The following is a 17,948-nucleotide window of genomic DNA, read 5'->3' as shown; positions in this document are numbered from 1 at the left end:
AAACCCTGTCTTGAAAACAAAGCAAATGCTTTTTAACTTGCTTTTGGGGGAGTACGAGTTTTGGGTTTTACTTTGGGATGGTTTTTCTTGGGTTTTTGTTTTGTCTGTTAAGATTTATTCTAGCCGGGCGTGGTGGCGCACACCTTTAATCCCAGCATTTGGGAGGCAGAGGCAGGTGGATCACCGTGAGTTTGAGGCCAACCTGGTCTGCAAAGCGAGTCCAGGACAGCCAAGGCTACACCGAGAGACCCTGTCTCGGGGGGGGAAAAATTATTCTATGAGCCAAGCGTGGTGGCACACGCTTTTAACCCCAGCACTTGGGAGGCAGAAGCAGGAGGATCACTGTAAATTCAAGGTCAGCTTGGTCTGCAAAGCGAGTCCAGGGCAGCCAAAAAAGATTTATTGTGTGTGTAAGAGGTGTATGCGTCTTTTAGGCACACGTGTATCTGAGCACTACATTGGTGTCTGGCGTGGGTGATGGGAATGAAACCTGGGTCTCTGCAAGAACAAGTGCTCCTAACCACCGAGCCATCACTCTAGCGCCAGGTGTTTTGTTGGGGTATTTTGGGTTGTATGCTTGGTTGGTTTTGGTTTGGGTAGCTTTGGCTGTCCTGGACTCACTCCATAGACCAGACTGGCCCGAAACCCACAGCGATCCACCTGCCTCTGCCTCCCTGAGTGCAAGGACTAAAGGCGTGTGCCGCCGCCACCCAGCTCCAGGTGCTCTGTTTTAAGACACAGTCTTGCTAGGTAGTCAGGCTGGCCTGGAATTCTAGTCCTCTCCCTCAGCCTCCTCAATACTGGGGATCAGAGGTCTGCCCCACAATGGCCAGCTTTCCTTTCTGCTTCCCTTTCCCCTCTCTACTTCCCTTCCTTCTTCTCTTCTTCCTTCACCCCTTCCTGGTTACTTACTTTCTTCCTTCCTTCTTTCCGGTACAGGGCTAAGGATTGTCTGGCTCTTCACGCATAAGCGCTTTACCCCTGAGCTACCCTGCAGCCCTGGCCATAACAAGTGCAGCACTGCTGATAGGGTAGAGCTCAGTGACACAGCAGGGTTTTCATGCATGGGGCCCTGGGCATGGGACTCAGGGGTAGAGCATCTGCCTACAACTCCCCTAGTGTGCATAGGGACCTGGGTCTGATCCCTAGCTCCAGGACCCAGACATTTGCTATAAAATGACCAAGCTCTGTGATTTCTATATGCCTATATCATGAGCGACTGACCCGCTGGGGATCTCACCTCTACCCCACAGTCACTGAACTAGTACAACTAGCTGGTCCCACAGCCACCCTCCCCTCCTCAGGCTTCCGTCTACAGTCTACCCATCTGAACTGCCCAGTGCTTCCCAAAGAGCTGCCAAGAAAAGGCTCTCACCATTCAATACAGCGCAGCCCGTGCCACCACAAGCCACCTGCTTCACCTTGCCTACTTTGGAGAAAGGCAGGCAACGAGGGACGTTAACCTGTACCAAAGAAAAAAGTGGGCACGGTTAGAAACAACCAGGCAGGAGCAGGAGGAATCCCTGGCCAGTGTCCCAGCTCACTTACTAACCCTACAAAGGTTTCCCAGGCATCTCTCACCAAGCTTCCCAACCAAGGCCGTGGGACGCAGAAGGGAGCCAGAAGGACCCAGTTCCCACGCTTCTGAAAAGCAGATGTCAATCAAACTCAGCTCTTTGTTACATTTGCAATAGACCAAAGCATGAAGAGGATTTCCAGAAGTCTCTAGGAGGCTGACCTGGCACGGGGGAGAGGGACAGCATCACTGTTCCTGAGCTTGGAAGAATAAGTAGGAGGAGCTAGGCAAGGGAAGAAGGGAACATCCTCCAGTGGGAAGAGATGTACATGGGAACAGGGCAAGCACAGCCCACTCAAAGAGGCCAGAACTGGCCGGGTGTGGTGCCTTTAATCTTAGCACAGGAGGCAGAGGCAGGTGGATCTCTGAGTTTGAGGCCACCCAGGCCAACCAGGGTTATGAATAAAAGCCATGTCTTCCCCCTCCCCAGCACTCCCCCACACAAGACAGGGTTCCTCTGTGCAGCTCTGGCTGTCCAGGAGCTCGCTTGTTGACCAGGCTGGCCTCAAACTCAAGAGATCTTCCTGCCTCTGCCTCCAAAGTGCTGTGATTAAAGGTGTGCAACCACCACGGCCCAGCTAAAGCCATGTCTTTGGGGGAAAAAAAAAAAAGACAGAGAGAAAAAAATGATATCAGCATGGTGGCAAAGACTTTTAAGGCCAGCACTCAGGATGCAGAGGCAGGCAGATTTCTGTGAGTTCAAGGCCAGCCTGGTCAACATAACAAGTTCCAGACCCCTTAGGGCTACAGAGTGAGACCTTGTCTCAAAAGAAAAGAAAAAAAAAGGAAAAAATTACTTTTAAGAGTGTCTGTTAGCCGGGCGTGGTGGCGCACGCCTTTAATCCCAGCACTCGGGAGGCAGAGGCAGGCGGATCGCTGTGAGTTCGAGGCCAGCCTGGTCTACAAAGCGAGTCCAGGACAGCCAAGACTACACAGAGAAACCCTGTCTCAAAAAACCAAAAAAAAAAAAAAAAAAAAAAAAAAAAAAAAAAAAAGAGTGTCTGTTGTGGCCAGCATAGTGGTGCAGGCCTTTAATCCTGGCATTTGGGAGGCAGAGCCAGGTGAGTCTATGGAACTGTGAGTTCGAGGCCAGCCTGGTCTACAAAGAAGTCCAGGACAGCCAGAGCTACACAGGAAAACCCTGTCTCGAAGGGGGGAAGAAAAAAAAAAAGAGTGTCTGTTGCTCTTTCCAGCACCTACATCTGTCAGCTCATAACTGCCTGTAACCCTAGCTCCAGGAATCCGACACTCTGTTACTCACATACACAGATCCACAGACACATACCTCTTAAAAAAAAGGACAACTAGTAGGGAAGCCAGGTGACCCAGGACACTGTAAACCACTGTATGGATAAAGTCCTTCTTACATTTGAATTTGAAATGGCCCTGAAGGATCATGTGTGATATTTGGGGTGTTTGTTGGTTGTTTTTTTGGTTTGTTTTGAAACAGAGTCTCTCTCTATAGCTTTGGTTGTTCTGGAACTCACTCTGTAGCCCAGGCTGGCTTTGAACAGAGAGATCCTCCTCTGCCCCCCCCCCCCCCCGAGTGCTGAGATTAGAGGCGTGCATAACTTCATCCCTGACTCAGCTCATGTTTTGAAACTTATTCCCCAGCATGTGGTGTATTGGAACACGGTCCAAGAATGGAGTCACGTGAGGGTTCTGAGTGCTTGGGAGAAAACGCCAAGAAAACAAGATAAGAGGCTTTGTGACCTTAGTGTCTTCAAATCAGACTTGTTCTTGGAGTGTGTTTTCATGCTCCTCTGGCGTGTAGCGGACAGGAGTGAGTTTACTTCAGCTGTTGTTATTCAGCTGCCTCTACAGAAAAATCATGTTTGCCATGTGTGGCTCGCCCTTGTGATTGGACACCTTACTTCTTCTTAACCCTCAGAGTACAAACTGCCTGCTGCTACAAATAGAGTCGGCTCTTGCATGAGACTTTAGACCGACTCATTTATCGGCTGCATTGTCCCAGGTCATGCTGCCAACTAGAGCGGTAAACAGTGGTGCTACTTTGAAGGCTGGGAACTTTTAAGAGGTGGAACATGGCTGGTAGAAGTAAGTCAGTAGGGGCTTGCCTTTGGGAGTTACAGCCTGACACCTCTGGATGTGGTGGCTTCTACCTGTAATCCCACTACTGTGGAGGCTGAGTCAAGAGGACTGCCTTGAGCTCTCACCCAGCCTAAGCTACAGCAGCGTGAGACCCTGTCTCAGATAGACAGACAGACAGACAGACGGATGGATGGATCGACGGACGGACAGCCAGTAAACTAGCTCAGCAGATAACCCTGTTTGCCGCCAAGCTTGACTACCTGAGAATCCCAGCAACCAACAGGGTACAAGGAGAGAACTAACTCCTATAAGCTGTCCTCTGACCACACACACTCTCTAAACAACCAAGTGTAAAAAAGTTAAAATAAGCCAGGTATGATCCCAGGATTCAGGAGTCAGAAACAGGCAGACTCTATGAGCTCAAGGCCAGCCTAGTCTACACAGCAAATTCCAGAACAGCCAGGATTACACAGTAAGATCCTGTCTCAAAACAAAACAAAATATAAAAAAATAAGAAGAAAAATCAAAATTATATTGGCCACTTCCACAGTGGCTCCTGTGTCCACACCCATGTGTGACCTTGGGCTCACCCTGGTGACTTGCTTCTTCGGAACACAATTCCCGAAGTGAGGGACCTGTCACTTCCAAGGTCAAATGATCCAGCACTGGATTCGGCCTCACGGGCATTCTCTGGCCTTCTCACCTGCTGGTCTAATGGAGCCAGCTGCCACGCTCCAGAATGGAGCAGCCACATGGCAAGAAACCAAGCCCACATGGCTAGCAGCTACCAAATGCCCAACTCACAGTGAGGCACCAGGGCCTCGGTCCAGCATCCTGGCAAGCACCAGCAGCAAGCGTAGGGCTGGAGGCAACTGCTTTCCAGTGGAAGCCACAGTGACTGCAGCCTTAACAGAGCCAAGAAACCTACTGCGCCCCTGCCAGGCTCCGGACCCACCATTCCATGAGGAATGTACGCTAAGTGTTGGGAATGCAGCTCAGTGGTCCAGCACCTGTCCAGTGCACTCCAGGTCCTGGACCATCCCCAGCACCACAAAAACAAAAAGGGGCCAGGCCCGAGAAATAGGATGAGAGATGTGGCAATGTCAGCCATTAGCAGTGTGAGCTTCAGGGATGACAGAGATGCTCTGGGAACTTGACCTTAGTTAAAAACCTTTGGGAGGCAGGGCTTGGCTTGTTGCTCATTTGTTTTTGTTTTGTTTTGTCTTTTGAGATATGGTTTCTCTGTGTAGTCCTGGCTGTCCTGGAACTAGCTCTGCACACCAGGCTGGCCATGAACTCAGAGAGATCCACCTGCATCTGCCTCCTGAGTGCTGGGATTAAATGTATGAACCACCACAGCTAGGCTATATTTCATTTTTATTAATTCATTTACCTACTTATTGTATGCATATGTACACATACACACACATGCCCATCACACATGACACATGTACAGAGCACAGTAGAGGTCAAAGGACAACTGGTGAGAGTCAGATCTCTCTTTTCATTGAAGATCAAACTCAGGTTCTTAGGCTTGGTGGCAAATGCCTCTACCTGCTGAGCCATGTCGTCAGCCTGCAACCTCTGTGAATGAATCAAAACCTATTAAGCTGCACACACTTCATATTGGTGAATAACAATGTGTAAATTATACTTTCATTATTAAAAACTGGCCATTAGCAAGTAACATCAGTAATGGATACAAAGATACTGGTTATGGCCTCGGGAGATGGCTCAATGGTAAAGTACTTGCTATGTAAGTATGAGGGCCCAAATTCTATCCCATCCCCAAAACACGTGTGCTCTTCCAAGCACTGGGGAGGTGGAGACAGGTGGAGCCCAGGAACTGGCTGCCTGCCAACCTAGCCAATGAGTGAGCCCCAGGTCCCAGTGAGGGACCCCGTCTCAGAAAATAAGGTGGATAGCTCCTGAGGTGTGACTGAAGCTGTTCTCTGGTCTACACACACACACCCCACACCATAAAAAAGAAAGATGTTATAAAACGATCTCTACTCTTTGTTTATGTTCAAAATAGTCCTTAGTAAAACACTAAAGCTGGTGGACAATGGCAGGCAGCACACACTGTAACCCCAGGACAGGACACTGACCATGAACCACAGGCTAGCCTTAGTTACAGCCACTGTGTTTTGATCTGCATGCTCTGGAGCCTACATTTTTCTTTTGACTTGTTGAGACGGGGTCTCACATAGCCCAGGCTGGCCTCAAACTTACTATGTAGCCAAGAGGACTTTGACCTCCTGGTCCTCCTGCCTCCACCTCTTGAGGGCTGCAATTGCAGGTGTGCATCTCCACACCCAGCTTTATTTGTTGTTTCACTGTGCAGCCCAAGCTAACTTCCAACTTGTCACCAAGCCTGGCTACATATATGGTACACTGAGGCAGAGGCACTCTATGACATCGTGGGCACATGTATACACTGCCTCATATCCCTGTTAGAAAAGATGGCGGAGCCAGGCAGTGGTGGCACATGCCTTTAATCCCAGGAGGCAGAGGCAGAGGCAGAGGCAGGTGGATATCTGTGAGTTCTAGGCCAGCCTGTTCTACATAGTGAGTTCCAGGACAGTCAAGGTTACACAGAGGAACCCTGTCTTGAAACACAACCAAAAAAGCCGGGTGTGGTGGCGCACACCTTTAATCCCAGCACTTGGGAAGAAGAGGCAGGCAGATCTCTGTGAGTTCGAGGCCAGCCTGGTCTACAAAGCGAGTTCCAGGACAGCCAAGGCTACACAGAGAAACCCTGTCTCAAAACAAAGAAAAATGAAAAAAAGAAAAAGAAAAACAAACAAACAAAAAAGATGTGGGAGAGATAGACTTAATGCACTGCCGTAGGTCGATGTGGTGGCACCTGCCTTGTGACGGCAACACTGGGGAAGCAGAAGCAAGAGGAGCGCTCCAAGCTGAGGCCAGCCAGATCTGTATAGCAAAACCCTTCTCGGAGCACACACGTTCTGGCTGGGGAGATGGCAAGGTGGTTAAAGTGCTTGCCTACAGGCATGAGAATTGGAGCGTGGATCCCCAGGACCACATAAATGCCAGGTAGGCTGCCTGTGACTCCAGCCTCTGAAGGCCAACACAAGGGATACCCAGAGCCAGCCGGGCAGCAAGACAAACTATATGGACAAGCTCTGAGTTTGATTAAGAGTCCCTGCCTCAGTCAATATGATGGACGGACAGTCAAGGATGGTTCCCAACATCAACCATAGGCCTCCAGATGCACATGTGCACACACATGAAACACGCATGCACACTACACAGAAGCACACAAAAATAAAACAGCACTGTCTTAAACCAAGGCCAGCTAGTCACACTGGCATCCTTTTGGGGCTCTAAAGAGATGGCAGAGCACAGGCAGTCCAACACCAAGCTACACCTGAAATGCACCTCGACATCAAAACCTCCGCTCCCACTGGCTACACACCTGTGTGGAGTCTGTGACTGAGGCCAGCTGCAGGTACTCGGAATTTCCCCAGCCAAAGACGCCTCCATCGGCAGACACGGCCAAGCAGCAATCACCGTAGGTGGCAACCTGGACAACCGTCACCCCGGCAAGGTCTCCGCCCAGCTTGGTGGGTGTGCTGGTGATATTGTAGTGTCCCTGGCCTAGCACAGTAGGAAACAGTGGCGTTAACTCACAGTCATTGGAGACTCAGGGAAGGACAGGCACATGGGTAGCACTTTGCCCCAAAGAGGACAAACAAAAGAGCCATATCCCACATATTTTAACACCTTAGGAGTTTTTAGGTCTAAATCAAGTTGAAGGACTGAGGACAAAGCATCATGAGTTCCAGGACAGCCTGGGCTACACTGTGAGTTCTAAGCCAGCCTGATCTATACTGTAGTTCCAGGACAGCCTGGGCTACATTGTGAGTTCTAAGCCAGCCTGATCTATTCTGTAGTTTCAGGATAGCATTAGAAACAGACCCTCACCAGGCATGGTGGCACAGGCCTATAATCCCAGCACTCAGGAGGCAGAGGCAGGCAGATCACTATGAGTTCGAGGCCAGCCTGGTGAACATAGCGAGTTCCAGGACAGCCAGGCCTAAATAGAAAGACCTGTGTCAAAAGAGGGAGGGAGGGCCGGGTGGTGGTGGCGCACTGCCTTTAATCCCAGCACTCGGGAGGCAGATGTAGGCGGACTGCTGTGAGTTCAAGGCCAGCCTAGTCTACAAAGTGAGTCTAGGACAGCCAAGGCTACACAGAGAGACCCTGTCTCAAAAAAACAAAACAAAGAAAAAAAAAAAAAAAGAGGGAGGGAGAGTAGACCTCAAACAAAACCCCCAAAAGTTAGACAATTTTGGAAGATGAACTAGCGCTATATGCTAACGCTTTCCACGTCGGCATAACTATAAGCAGTTACTGTCTTCCTTCCTCTTGCTGTCTTCTGGGCTGCAGAGCTGGGGACAGAGCTGCCTCTGAACTACAGCCCAGCCCTGGAGGACGCAGCTTCTGACACTCTGCGGGGCCTGCTCGGAGATAAGGAAGACAGGCACAGTGGCATACACCTGCAGGCTCTTGGACTCAGCGGGCCAAGCAAAGAGGCCACTTAGACCAGGAATTAGAGGCCACCCAGACAGCACAAGGCCTTACTGGGCATCCGGCCAAAGTGTAGCACTGAACCACAGACTCCTGGGTAAACCAGGATCTCAGAGCAGCAGAAGCCTTTGGCTACAGGCCAGGGCGAATGGGACACCTTTGAGACGAATGCTCTCTAATGCGGGTCCTGAAGGTTCCCACAGATTAAACTCAATAAAACACAGTTCATAACCAAACCACTAAGCCCTTGAGGGGAGGGAGCACTAGCAGGAACCTGCGCTCCAGACTCCAGCTGCTGGGAAATGAGGCCCAGATCTCTACTACTGATAACAGTGCTGAGGAACCTCTAACACCTTCTTGGTTTGTTTCTACGGAAACCAGCAGCAAAAAGAACAGGAAAGGACACCGAAGCCAGCAATCCCCAGAAGACCCAACTCTAGACTATGAGCCCTAGAGGCCACAGAGGCTGCGGAGGCCACAGGCCAAGATTTTGCACCTCCCGGAGGGGCCAACAAACACCTACCTGTCTGTCCATCGGCACCCCATCCACAAGCATAGACTTCACCGTTGTCTGTGAGGAACAGGCTGTGGTCCTGACCACAGACAACCTGGCAGACAGAGACACGGTGCCGTTAGAGCCTAGGCAGGCAGGCAGGTCCATGCAGAGGGCACTGGATCAGGCGGGCCTGCCCTGGGTCACCTTCACAGCTTACTCTCTCTGACCCATGCACCCTACACTACCACCCTCTCCACTCAATGAAACCAAGCCGACATCCAAGAAGCAAGTCCAACAGTTCTCTTCCCTCCCCCACCCCTACACCGAGCCCTCATCTGCCCCTCCCCACCTCCACTCTGGAACCTCGCTCAGCCTCTCCGCCTTCCCTGTAGTAATCTGCTCTCTCCCCCTCACACTTCCCTTGAAGGCACTGTCCACCCGGACAGAGGCTTCCCTGCAGCCCCATGCAGACAGCCCCATACTGCCTGTCTTCAGGACATTAAGATACCATACTCTCTTTCCTAACTCGGAACTGTGCTAAGGCAACAGTCAAGACCCCCTAGCACAAATGGAACCACCAAGCTTTAGTGACTTACCCAAGGTCACTCAGCAAGTAAGTGGAGGAACAGGAACAGGGTCTTGAACTCACATTCACAGGACTATGAAGCCAGTTTAAGAAGAACTGCACTTGCTGCAACCTTACTATTACACCTATTATGTCCCCTTCACATCTACCTTGCCCCCACATTATAGCGTCAGCTCCCGCCGGTGGTAAGTTAATTTCTACTAATCTCTTCAGCCAGTGTGTTAGCTGACTTTAAGACACTTGACACAAGCTAGTCATAAGAGAAGAGGGAATGCCTCCAACGTGAGATTGGGCTGTAAAAGAGCCTGTAGGGCATTTTCTTAATTAGTGATTGATGGGGGAGGGCCCAGGCAACTGTGGGGGGTGCCATCCCTGGGCTGGTGGTCCTGGGTTTTACAAGAACGCAAGCTGAGCAAGCCATGAGAGACAAGCCAGTAAGCAGCAGCCCTCGTCAGCTCCTGCTTCCAGGCTCCTGCCCTGACTTCCTTCAGTAGTGGACAGTGATGTGGAAGCGCAAGGAAAATAAAGCCTTTCTCTGCCAAGCTGCTTATGGTCAGGGTGCTTCCTCGTGGCAACAGCGCCCCTAAGACACCCAGAGAAGCCCAACTACAGATGTGGCAGCACCCCGTGTACCTTGCAACCTTTCAAAAGTACCCAAGACAAGGCTGGAGGGCCTCGGCCCAAGCCTCCTACCTGGACCACCTGCCCATCGAAGTCCTGCATCCTGTGCACTTTGTGACTCTCGCTGCAGCCAGGAGCAGATTGAAGAAAAGCAACAGATGCAATCATGAGCACCCAATGCAATCGTGCACCCACCCAGCACCCCACCTGCACTGTCCTGTTCCCACATGCCCAAAGCAAACAGGATAGCTGTCAAGGTCAAATGCAAGGCAGTCAACTGAGGGGGCCTTGTCTGCCAAGCTTTAATTATGTGTGTAGGTATGTGCACATGGGTACAGGTGCCCTTGGAGGCCACAGATGTCTCTCTTGAACCTGGAGTTACAGGTGGTTGGGAGCCACCCAACATGGTGCTGGAACTGAACTCCCGTCCTCTGCAAGAGCAGTCAGCGCTCTTCAATGCTGAGCACCTAACCAGCCTGCTTGTGTGCTTCTTTATGGTGCTGGGGCTGGAACCCAGGTTTCATGCATGCCAGGCAAGCACCCCTCTAGCCTCCAACTTGGGAGCTCTGACCCATTGCTCTACAGCTAAGCCATGCCTGGCTCTTTTTCTTTCTCCACCGCCCCCACCACCCAAGACAGGGTTTCTCTGTGTAGTGCTAGCCCTACAAAGATCCACCTGCTTCTGCCTCTTGAGTGCTGGGTTTAAAGTGTGCACCAGCCAGGTTTACAACCATGCATTACTGCACCTGACTTGGGAAAATATTTCCAACACTAAACTTAAAAGACTGAAATAAAGGGAAATTTTTAAAAAGTTAATTTGATAAGGTGAAAAAAAAAAAAAGTACAAAAAACGGGAGACTATCTAGACATAATGGTGCACACTTTAAACCCAGCTCTCATGAGGCAAAGGCAGGTGGATCTCTGTAAGGGCAAGGGCAACCTGCTGACAGAAATTTCCAGGCCAGCCAAAGATACAGTGAGACCCTTTCTCAAGAAAAATAAAAGAAGCTGAAGGAAAGGTGGCACATGTCTTAATCCCAGCGCTCAGGAGGCAGATGCAGGAGGATCTCTGTGAGTTCGAGGCCAGCCTGGGCTACAGAGCAAGTCCAGGACAGCCAGCGCTACACAGAGAAACCCTGTCTCAAACCCCCCCCCACAGCCCCCCCAAAAAAGGTAACAGCTTTACACACCATGACCAATTCCCTTGTGCCCTCCCCTTTCACCCTAGAAATGATGGGGGCCTCCACTGAAATAGGGGCTCCCTCCCAGCATTAGGAACCATGTCCTACCCCAGGGTAATTTTTCCAGCATGGGGGAGGGGGGCACGTTGTCAGACTCACCTGTACACTTCATCCTCTACCACCGTCCGTCCACACTGGCCGTGGGAGTTGTTCCCCATGCTGAAGACTGAAGCACAGCACAGCCAGGCCGTCAGGTGAGCTCTGAGGGCTCCTGGCCTGGGGCCCTCAGCAACCCTAGATCCCCGTCCCCCACACTCCCAGCCTCTGCGGCAGCCAGGAGTACAGCAGTGCCTGCTTCTCTCTAGACCTGCTTCCGCCTCCAGGGACCCCAGGAGAACTGCAGTCAGGAGGGAGAAGCCAGAGACAGAGGGGCCTTCTGTTCAATTAGTAATGTCTACACCATGACCATTGTTAACATGCTTGTAACCTATACAAACACATACTTAGACATAATCATATTAACATGCAATTAAAAATAAAGTCTCTTTTAAAAACATGAAGAGATGGTCCCGCAGTTAGGAGTTCTGGGTGCTCTTCCAGAGGACCTGAATTCAGTTCCCAGCACCCAAAATGAGGAGTTATAACCACCCAGCTCCACAGGACCTGACACTGGCTTCTGGCTTCTGCAGACACTACACATGTACCATACACTTGAATACACACATACATACACACACACACACATAAATAAAAATTAAAAGTAAATCTTAGGTAGAGCTCAGTGGTAGAATGGATAGCAGTTTTTGAGTATAGTGGGGGAACGTAAGGGTTAGCAAGTCTGTGTGACACCACCCTCCAAAGCCACCCAATCAGTCTGCCAGGAGACTGCCACATCACACCAATCAGGAGGCACCCAACAGCAGGCTGGTTTCACAGATAACCCTTGGCAAGATTACTCACCGCCTTCTCGGTCTGTCAGGACAAGGGAGTGTGCTCGACCGCAAGATACCTGCAACACCTTTGTCTCCTGAGGTCTGTCCAGGGGCAGTGGGACAGGCGAGGGCTCCAAAATGTACTCATAGCCCCTGGCTGAACAGAAGCACTAAGGTCACATGCGGCCGCACACCTGGCTGTCCAACCTCACTGCTTGATGCCAGTTGTAACTCAGAAGCACGCACACTGCAGCCAAGGCTAGCCTGAGAAGCCCAACTCCCAGCCAGCCCTCCCGTACTGCCTCCATGACAGGGGCGGGTCCTGAACACTGTACTCATCTCCTAAGAGAAATCTCTGGACTTGGGGCTGAGGATTGGTTTCAGAGAAATTTCCTAGCACACACTAAGCCCTGCGTTCCGCCCACATAAACCCCTGAGACAAAGTTCAAGGTCATCCTCAGCTAAACAGGGAGTTGAAAACCAGCCTGGGCTACAGGAGACCCCATCTTAAAAAAGAAAAGACATGGTGAGAGTTGGAGCCAATAGTCCTGGGACTCAGGAGGCTGCAAGAGAGCTACAGATTGAGACCTAGTTTCAATAAAGCCTGAAGAAATCAATCTCATGGGCCAAGAGTCTAGCTGCACAAGGCCCTGGGTTTGATCATCAGCAAGAGAGAGAGAGAGAGAGAGAGAGACAGACAGACAGACAGACAGAGATACAGAAAGACAGAGAGAGAATATCAAATTAAACTAAAACTTTGAGAGGGGAAGAAGTAGTCTAAAAGGACTAAGGAATGAATAAATGTGTTTTGTTTTGTTTTTCAAATAGAGTGCCCCATCTAGGCGTAACACGCACACCTGTAATTCCAGCACTCAGAAGACAAAGGCCAAGCCAGAAAAAAATGGCTCAACCGGTAAACGCACTTGCCACTGAGCCTGGCAACCCGAATCCAGCCCTCAGGACTCACATGGTAGAAAGGGATGATTAACTCCCACAAGCTGTCCTCTCACCTACACATGCACACGCACACACGCTAATGTAATAATTTTTAAAAGACAGAGAGAAAAGAAGCAAGGGTAGAAGGATGAGGAGATTGAGGCCATCCTCACCCACACATGGAACCCTTCTGCCTCCACTTTCCAAGGCCTGGGACAGCAGGTGTGCACCTATTCTAAGGCTGGGCCCAGCGCTCTTCTAAGAACAGCCTGCTCTTCATCCTGACCCGGTGTGGTGGTGCACACCTTTCACACCAGCTCTCTAGAAACAGAGGCAGGTGGGTTTCTGTGAGTTCCAGGCCAGCCTGGTCTACAAAGTAAGTTCTAGAACAGCCAGGACTACAGAGAAACCCTATCTTGAAAAACCAAAACTTAAATTAAAAAGCACTTTAAATTATTTCTAACTTTTTGTTGGTTTTTGAGACAGGGTCTCACTATGCAGCCCTGATTAGCTGGAACTATGTAGACCAGACTGGCCTCAAACTCAGAGATCTGCCTGCCTCTGCCTCCCAAGTGCTGGCATTAAAGGCGTTACACCACCATGCCCAGTTCAGCCCTTGAGGTTTTTTTTGGTTGTTGTTGTTAATTTTTTTTTTTTTTAAGATTTATTTCTTTATTATCATGTATACAGTAGTCTGCCTGTAGGCCAGAAGAGGGCATCAGATCACATTATAGATGGTTGTGAGCCACCATGTGGGTGCTGGGAATTGAACTCAGGACCTCTGAGAGAACAGCCAGTGCTCTTAACCACTGAGCCATCTCTCCAGCCCCAGCCCTTGAGTTTTTAAGACAGGGTATTACTCTGTAGCCCAGGCTGGCTCAAGCTCCTCCTCCCTTGCTGGGATTAACGGCATACGCCAAGGCGCCCGCCCGTCTGTATTTGTTGCTGTAGTTTACAGCAAGGATACCTGCTTACTTTTATCCTTCCGGCTCCTGTGGAATCCAAGCTGAGAGTCTTTGTTGAGTCCCATCCCCCAAACTTTTGTAACATCCTTGGTCTTGGAAGATAGCAATGTGAATCCATAGCCACAGGCAGCAGAGGAAATCTGAAAAAGTTCCCACAATGCACTAAGGGTTGAATTGTGAGGGCAGTTCTTACAGCAAGAAGTGACAAGCTATCTACACACACTCATGTACTTCCCACAGAGACGGGGATTCGTCCATATCTACACTAGGCAAAGTCTTTTTTTTTTCCCCCTGTACTCAGACACTGGGCACTTTCATCTCAACCACAGCACAGTCCAGCACAGCAGTTGACACAAGGTCTTAGTGTGGCTCTTGCCCCCCCCCACACCTACCAGCTGTGTAGCTTGAGTGCCAGTATTTAGCCTCTCTAGATAGTTCTCTCTACAAAAAGGAAAATGAGGGCCTGGAGAGAGGGCTCAGTGTTTAAGAACATTGGCTGCTCTTCCAAAGGATCCAGGTTCAATTCCCAGCACCCACATGGCAGCCCAAAACTATCTGTAATTCCAGTTCCGGAATCCAACATCCTCACAGAGACATACATGCAGTCAACCAGTGCCCAGAATAAACAAACAAATGGAAAACAAGGCCCCACCAGACAACTCAGGAGGTAAAGGTACTTGCCAGTTGATCTGACGTCAATCCCTATAACTATATGGTGGAAGAAGAGACTTGACTCCTCCCGCAAACTGACCTCTGACCCCTGCATGTGTGCTATGACACACAACATATGCATAAACACGTATACACACATACACACGAAAGAAATGTTTAGAATTTTTTAATTTTTAAATTAAAATATTTAATTTTAATGAGGGGCTGGAGAGATGGCTCAGTAAGTGAGAATGCTTGTTCTGCCAGTGTGAGGACCTGGGTCTAGATCCCCAGCACTCAGGTTGAAGGCTGGCGTGGCAGCTGTGGTCTCTGTAAGCTCAGGTATGGGGCAAAAGCAGGAGAACCCCAGGGGTTCACTGGCCAGTCAGCCCAGCAAGAGTGAGGGCTTCGGGTGCGGTAAGAGATGCTGAGTCAAGAGAGTACTTCCAAGAGCTGTCCAGGAAGACAGTCTGACCTCTACCCATGCATACGAATCTACAGGGACACGGACCTGCACCCACCCACACAGAATGAGATGACTAAAGCACAGCCGTCTCATTGGTTGTTGCCAAGAGGAAATGAATTCACACATCCAAAGCCTTTGCAGAAAATAGCGCCTGACTTAGGTAGTTACTTATGCAATGATGCAGTTACTTTGATGGTCAGTAGGAAAATCAAGGTGGCTCTAGGAGGCCAGAAGACTGAAGTGCTGCCACCATACTTCCGGCATGGCTTGCCATCCAGAGCTGATCTACATGGGAGGCTGAGGCTGACTGTACTACATGAGAGCAAACAGAAGACTTGAGTTCAATTCCCAGTAACCACGTGGTGGCTCACAGCCATCTGTAATACAATCCGATGCCCTCTTCTGGTGAGCCTGAAGACAGTGTACTCAAATACTTTTATAAAACAAAAACAAAGGGGCTGGAGAGATGGCTCAGAGGTTAAGAGCACTGACTGCACCTCAAGAGGTCCTGAGTTCAATTCCTAGCAACCACATGGTGGCCCACAACCATCTATAATGTGATCTGATGCCCTCTTCTGGCATGCGGGCAGAGCAATGTATATATAATAATAAATAAATCTTTAAAAAAAAAACAAAACAAAAACAAAAATAACTGCCAGGCTCAGTGGTAGAACTCGCCTAGCATCACATGACATAATCCTGGCTTTGGTCCCCACCATCACAAACAACAACAAAACTAAATATTTTTTATTGGTACCAAAAAAAAAAAAAAAAATAGATGTTTTCTTTTTCAACTAGATGCTAGCACAACCAGGTAGCTACAAGCAAAAAGACATAGACCCTTATCTCACACTATACACAAAAAACAACTCAGAGCTTGGGGGGAGGGGAATGGAGCTCAGCTGATACAGTGCTGCCATGGCATGTGCATAAAGCCCTAGGTTTCACCCCCAGCACCACTTTAACTAGAAAGGCAGGGTCTCACTTGTCTCAATGGTCCAGTCCAAGTGCTAGTGGTAGCCATCACAGAAAGCCTGCTGAGCCCCCCACCCCGCACCCCCCGCCGCCCCGCCCCAGACAGGGTTTCTCTGTGTAGCCTTGGCTGTCCTGGACTCACTTTGTAGACCAGGCTGGCCTCCAACTCACAGAGATCCGCCTGCCTCTGCCTCCCGAGTGCTGGGATTAAAAGCCTGTACCACCACGCCCGGCTCTGCTGAGCCCTTTTTAAATGTGAACCATCCCAACTTCTCTCCAACGGCTCACACGGACACTTCCTTTCCCAGCTGCCCATAACTTTCTCCAACACATATCTGACCTTTGGATTTTCCATCTCCTTTTTTTTTTTTTTTTTTGTTTTTCGAGACAGGGTTTCTCCGTTAGCCTTGGCCATCCTGGACTCACTTTGTAGACCAAGCTGGCCTCGAACTCACAGCGATCCGCCTGCCTCTGCCTCCCGAGTGCTGGGATTAAAGGCGTGCGCCACCACGCCCGCCCGGCCTGATTTTCCATCTCTTAACTTAACTCACGGTGTCTCTGTAGTCTCAGTACAAACGCCATCACATTTACATCCTACCAGCTGGACCTTACTTAACCTCTCTGGAACTCCCTTTCATCGCCTGTAACTGCGAGGTGACAACGACAGCCTTTTGGAGGTGCTGAGCAAACGCTCCACAAGGGGCAGAACACCTGGATGATTGTCAATTTATGCCACCAGGCAAGAGATAAAATGAATTGATGAAAACACGAAACCTCCTAGAGCCACAAGCAAACAGCACACAGGAAATGCTAAGAAAGACGCAAAAATCTATAGGACTCATAAGCAAGCTCAGCAGTCAAAGGCAGAGCACTGAGATAAGTAATCTTCTTGGCAGCCACCCCTAATGCCTTCCTCAGCGAACCCCAGGAAGTAGGTCAAGCTCCCGGAAGTCCGGCCACGAAGGGAAGCAAGTCCTCTAAGGGAAGCCACGAGGATGCCAGCGCGCTCACCTTGTGGTCCAGATCCAGGCGGTAGGGTACCAGTTGGATCCTGCGTCGCGGCCGCTGGCCGGAGCGGGGTTCGGGACCCCAGGACGGCACCACGAAAGTGGGCACTCCGAGAGCCCCCGAGAAACTGAAGCCCCACACGAAGACGCGATCGGCGCGGGCCGCGCGCTGGCCCACATACTGGAACACCGGAGCGTCCGCTTCCGCCTCGGCCGCCTCGCGCCGGCTCCGTGAACGCCCGGCCGGTCGCCAGTGCTCGCGAGCCGGCGCCGGCCACCTCAGCCGCCGCCGCCGCCCCAGCAGAGCCCCGACGGCCGGCAGCATCCTTCGCTTCACGCTTCAGTCGCTTACGGGCGCCGCCATCTTCTGTCACCCTTGACCCCTGGCCTAGGGGAAGTAGATGCGGCCATGCTTACTACTGGCTGAAGGCGAAGGGCTAAGGGAAATGCAGCCATGTTTACTATTGGCAGATGGTTACTGCTAGCGGAAAGCAAAGACTTGGGAAGTCTATCGCATCGCCATCGTTATCCAGGAGCAGTGGCCTTAAATGCGTGTCCCTGTACTATTTGAAGATACCTGTGAAGTGGTCTATGCATCATCCTGCCCTTTTCTAAGTCGGGGGGGGGGGGGAGGGGCGGGGTTTGGTCTAAAGTTATTTAGGTAGTGCTGGGAATTGAACCTATGGCCTCACACATTCTTAGGGTCTAGGCTAACACAGACTTCTCTCCCAAACCCAGGAATTGTTTAATTGTTTGTTTTGTGATATTGATTGATATATATATATATATATATATATATATATATATATATATACATACATACATACACACACACACACATACACACACACACACACACACACATACAGAGAGAGAGAGAAAGGGGCTTATAGATGCTAACCTCGTGGGAGCAAAAATAGGGAAGGTAGCTGGGCCTAGTGGTTCACACC

At 50.3% G+C, this 17,948-nt stretch overlaps 1 protein-coding gene across 1 annotated transcript in view; it reads right to left on the bottom strand.

Annotated features, from left to right (window-relative positions):
• Rcc1l (RCC1 like) overlaps positions 1–17,353 on the bottom strand; it is a 29,237-nt gene extending 11,884 nt beyond the window's left edge. The window contains exons 1-8 of the mRNA XM_051161357.1: positions 17,003–17,353; positions 13,910–14,039; positions 12,027–12,155; positions 11,226–11,292; positions 9,958–10,009; positions 8,706–8,790; positions 7,068–7,249; positions 1,376–1,463 (exon numbers count right to left, since the gene is read on the bottom strand). Of these exons, the coding sequence (XP_051017314.1) occupies positions 1,376–1,463; positions 7,068–7,249; positions 8,706–8,790; positions 9,958–10,009; positions 11,226–11,292; positions 12,027–12,155; positions 13,910–14,039; positions 17,003–17,323 (1,054 nt within the window). The 5' untranslated portion in view covers positions 17,324–17,353. The remainder of the gene's footprint in view (positions 1–1,375; positions 1,464–7,067; positions 7,250–8,705; positions 8,791–9,957; positions 10,010–11,225; positions 11,293–12,026; positions 12,156–13,909; positions 14,040–17,002) is intronic.
• Positions 17,354–17,948: the final 595 nt, after the last annotated feature.

This window comes from Acomys russatus, chromosome 19 (assembly GCF_903995435.1).
Source record: "Acomys russatus chromosome 19, mAcoRus1.1, whole genome shotgun sequence".
Lineage (NCBI taxonomy): Eukaryota > Metazoa > Chordata > Mammalia > Rodentia > Muridae > Acomys > Acomys russatus.
Note: the sequence above shows the minus strand (reverse complement) of the source record. Positions and strands in the feature narration are given on the sequence as shown.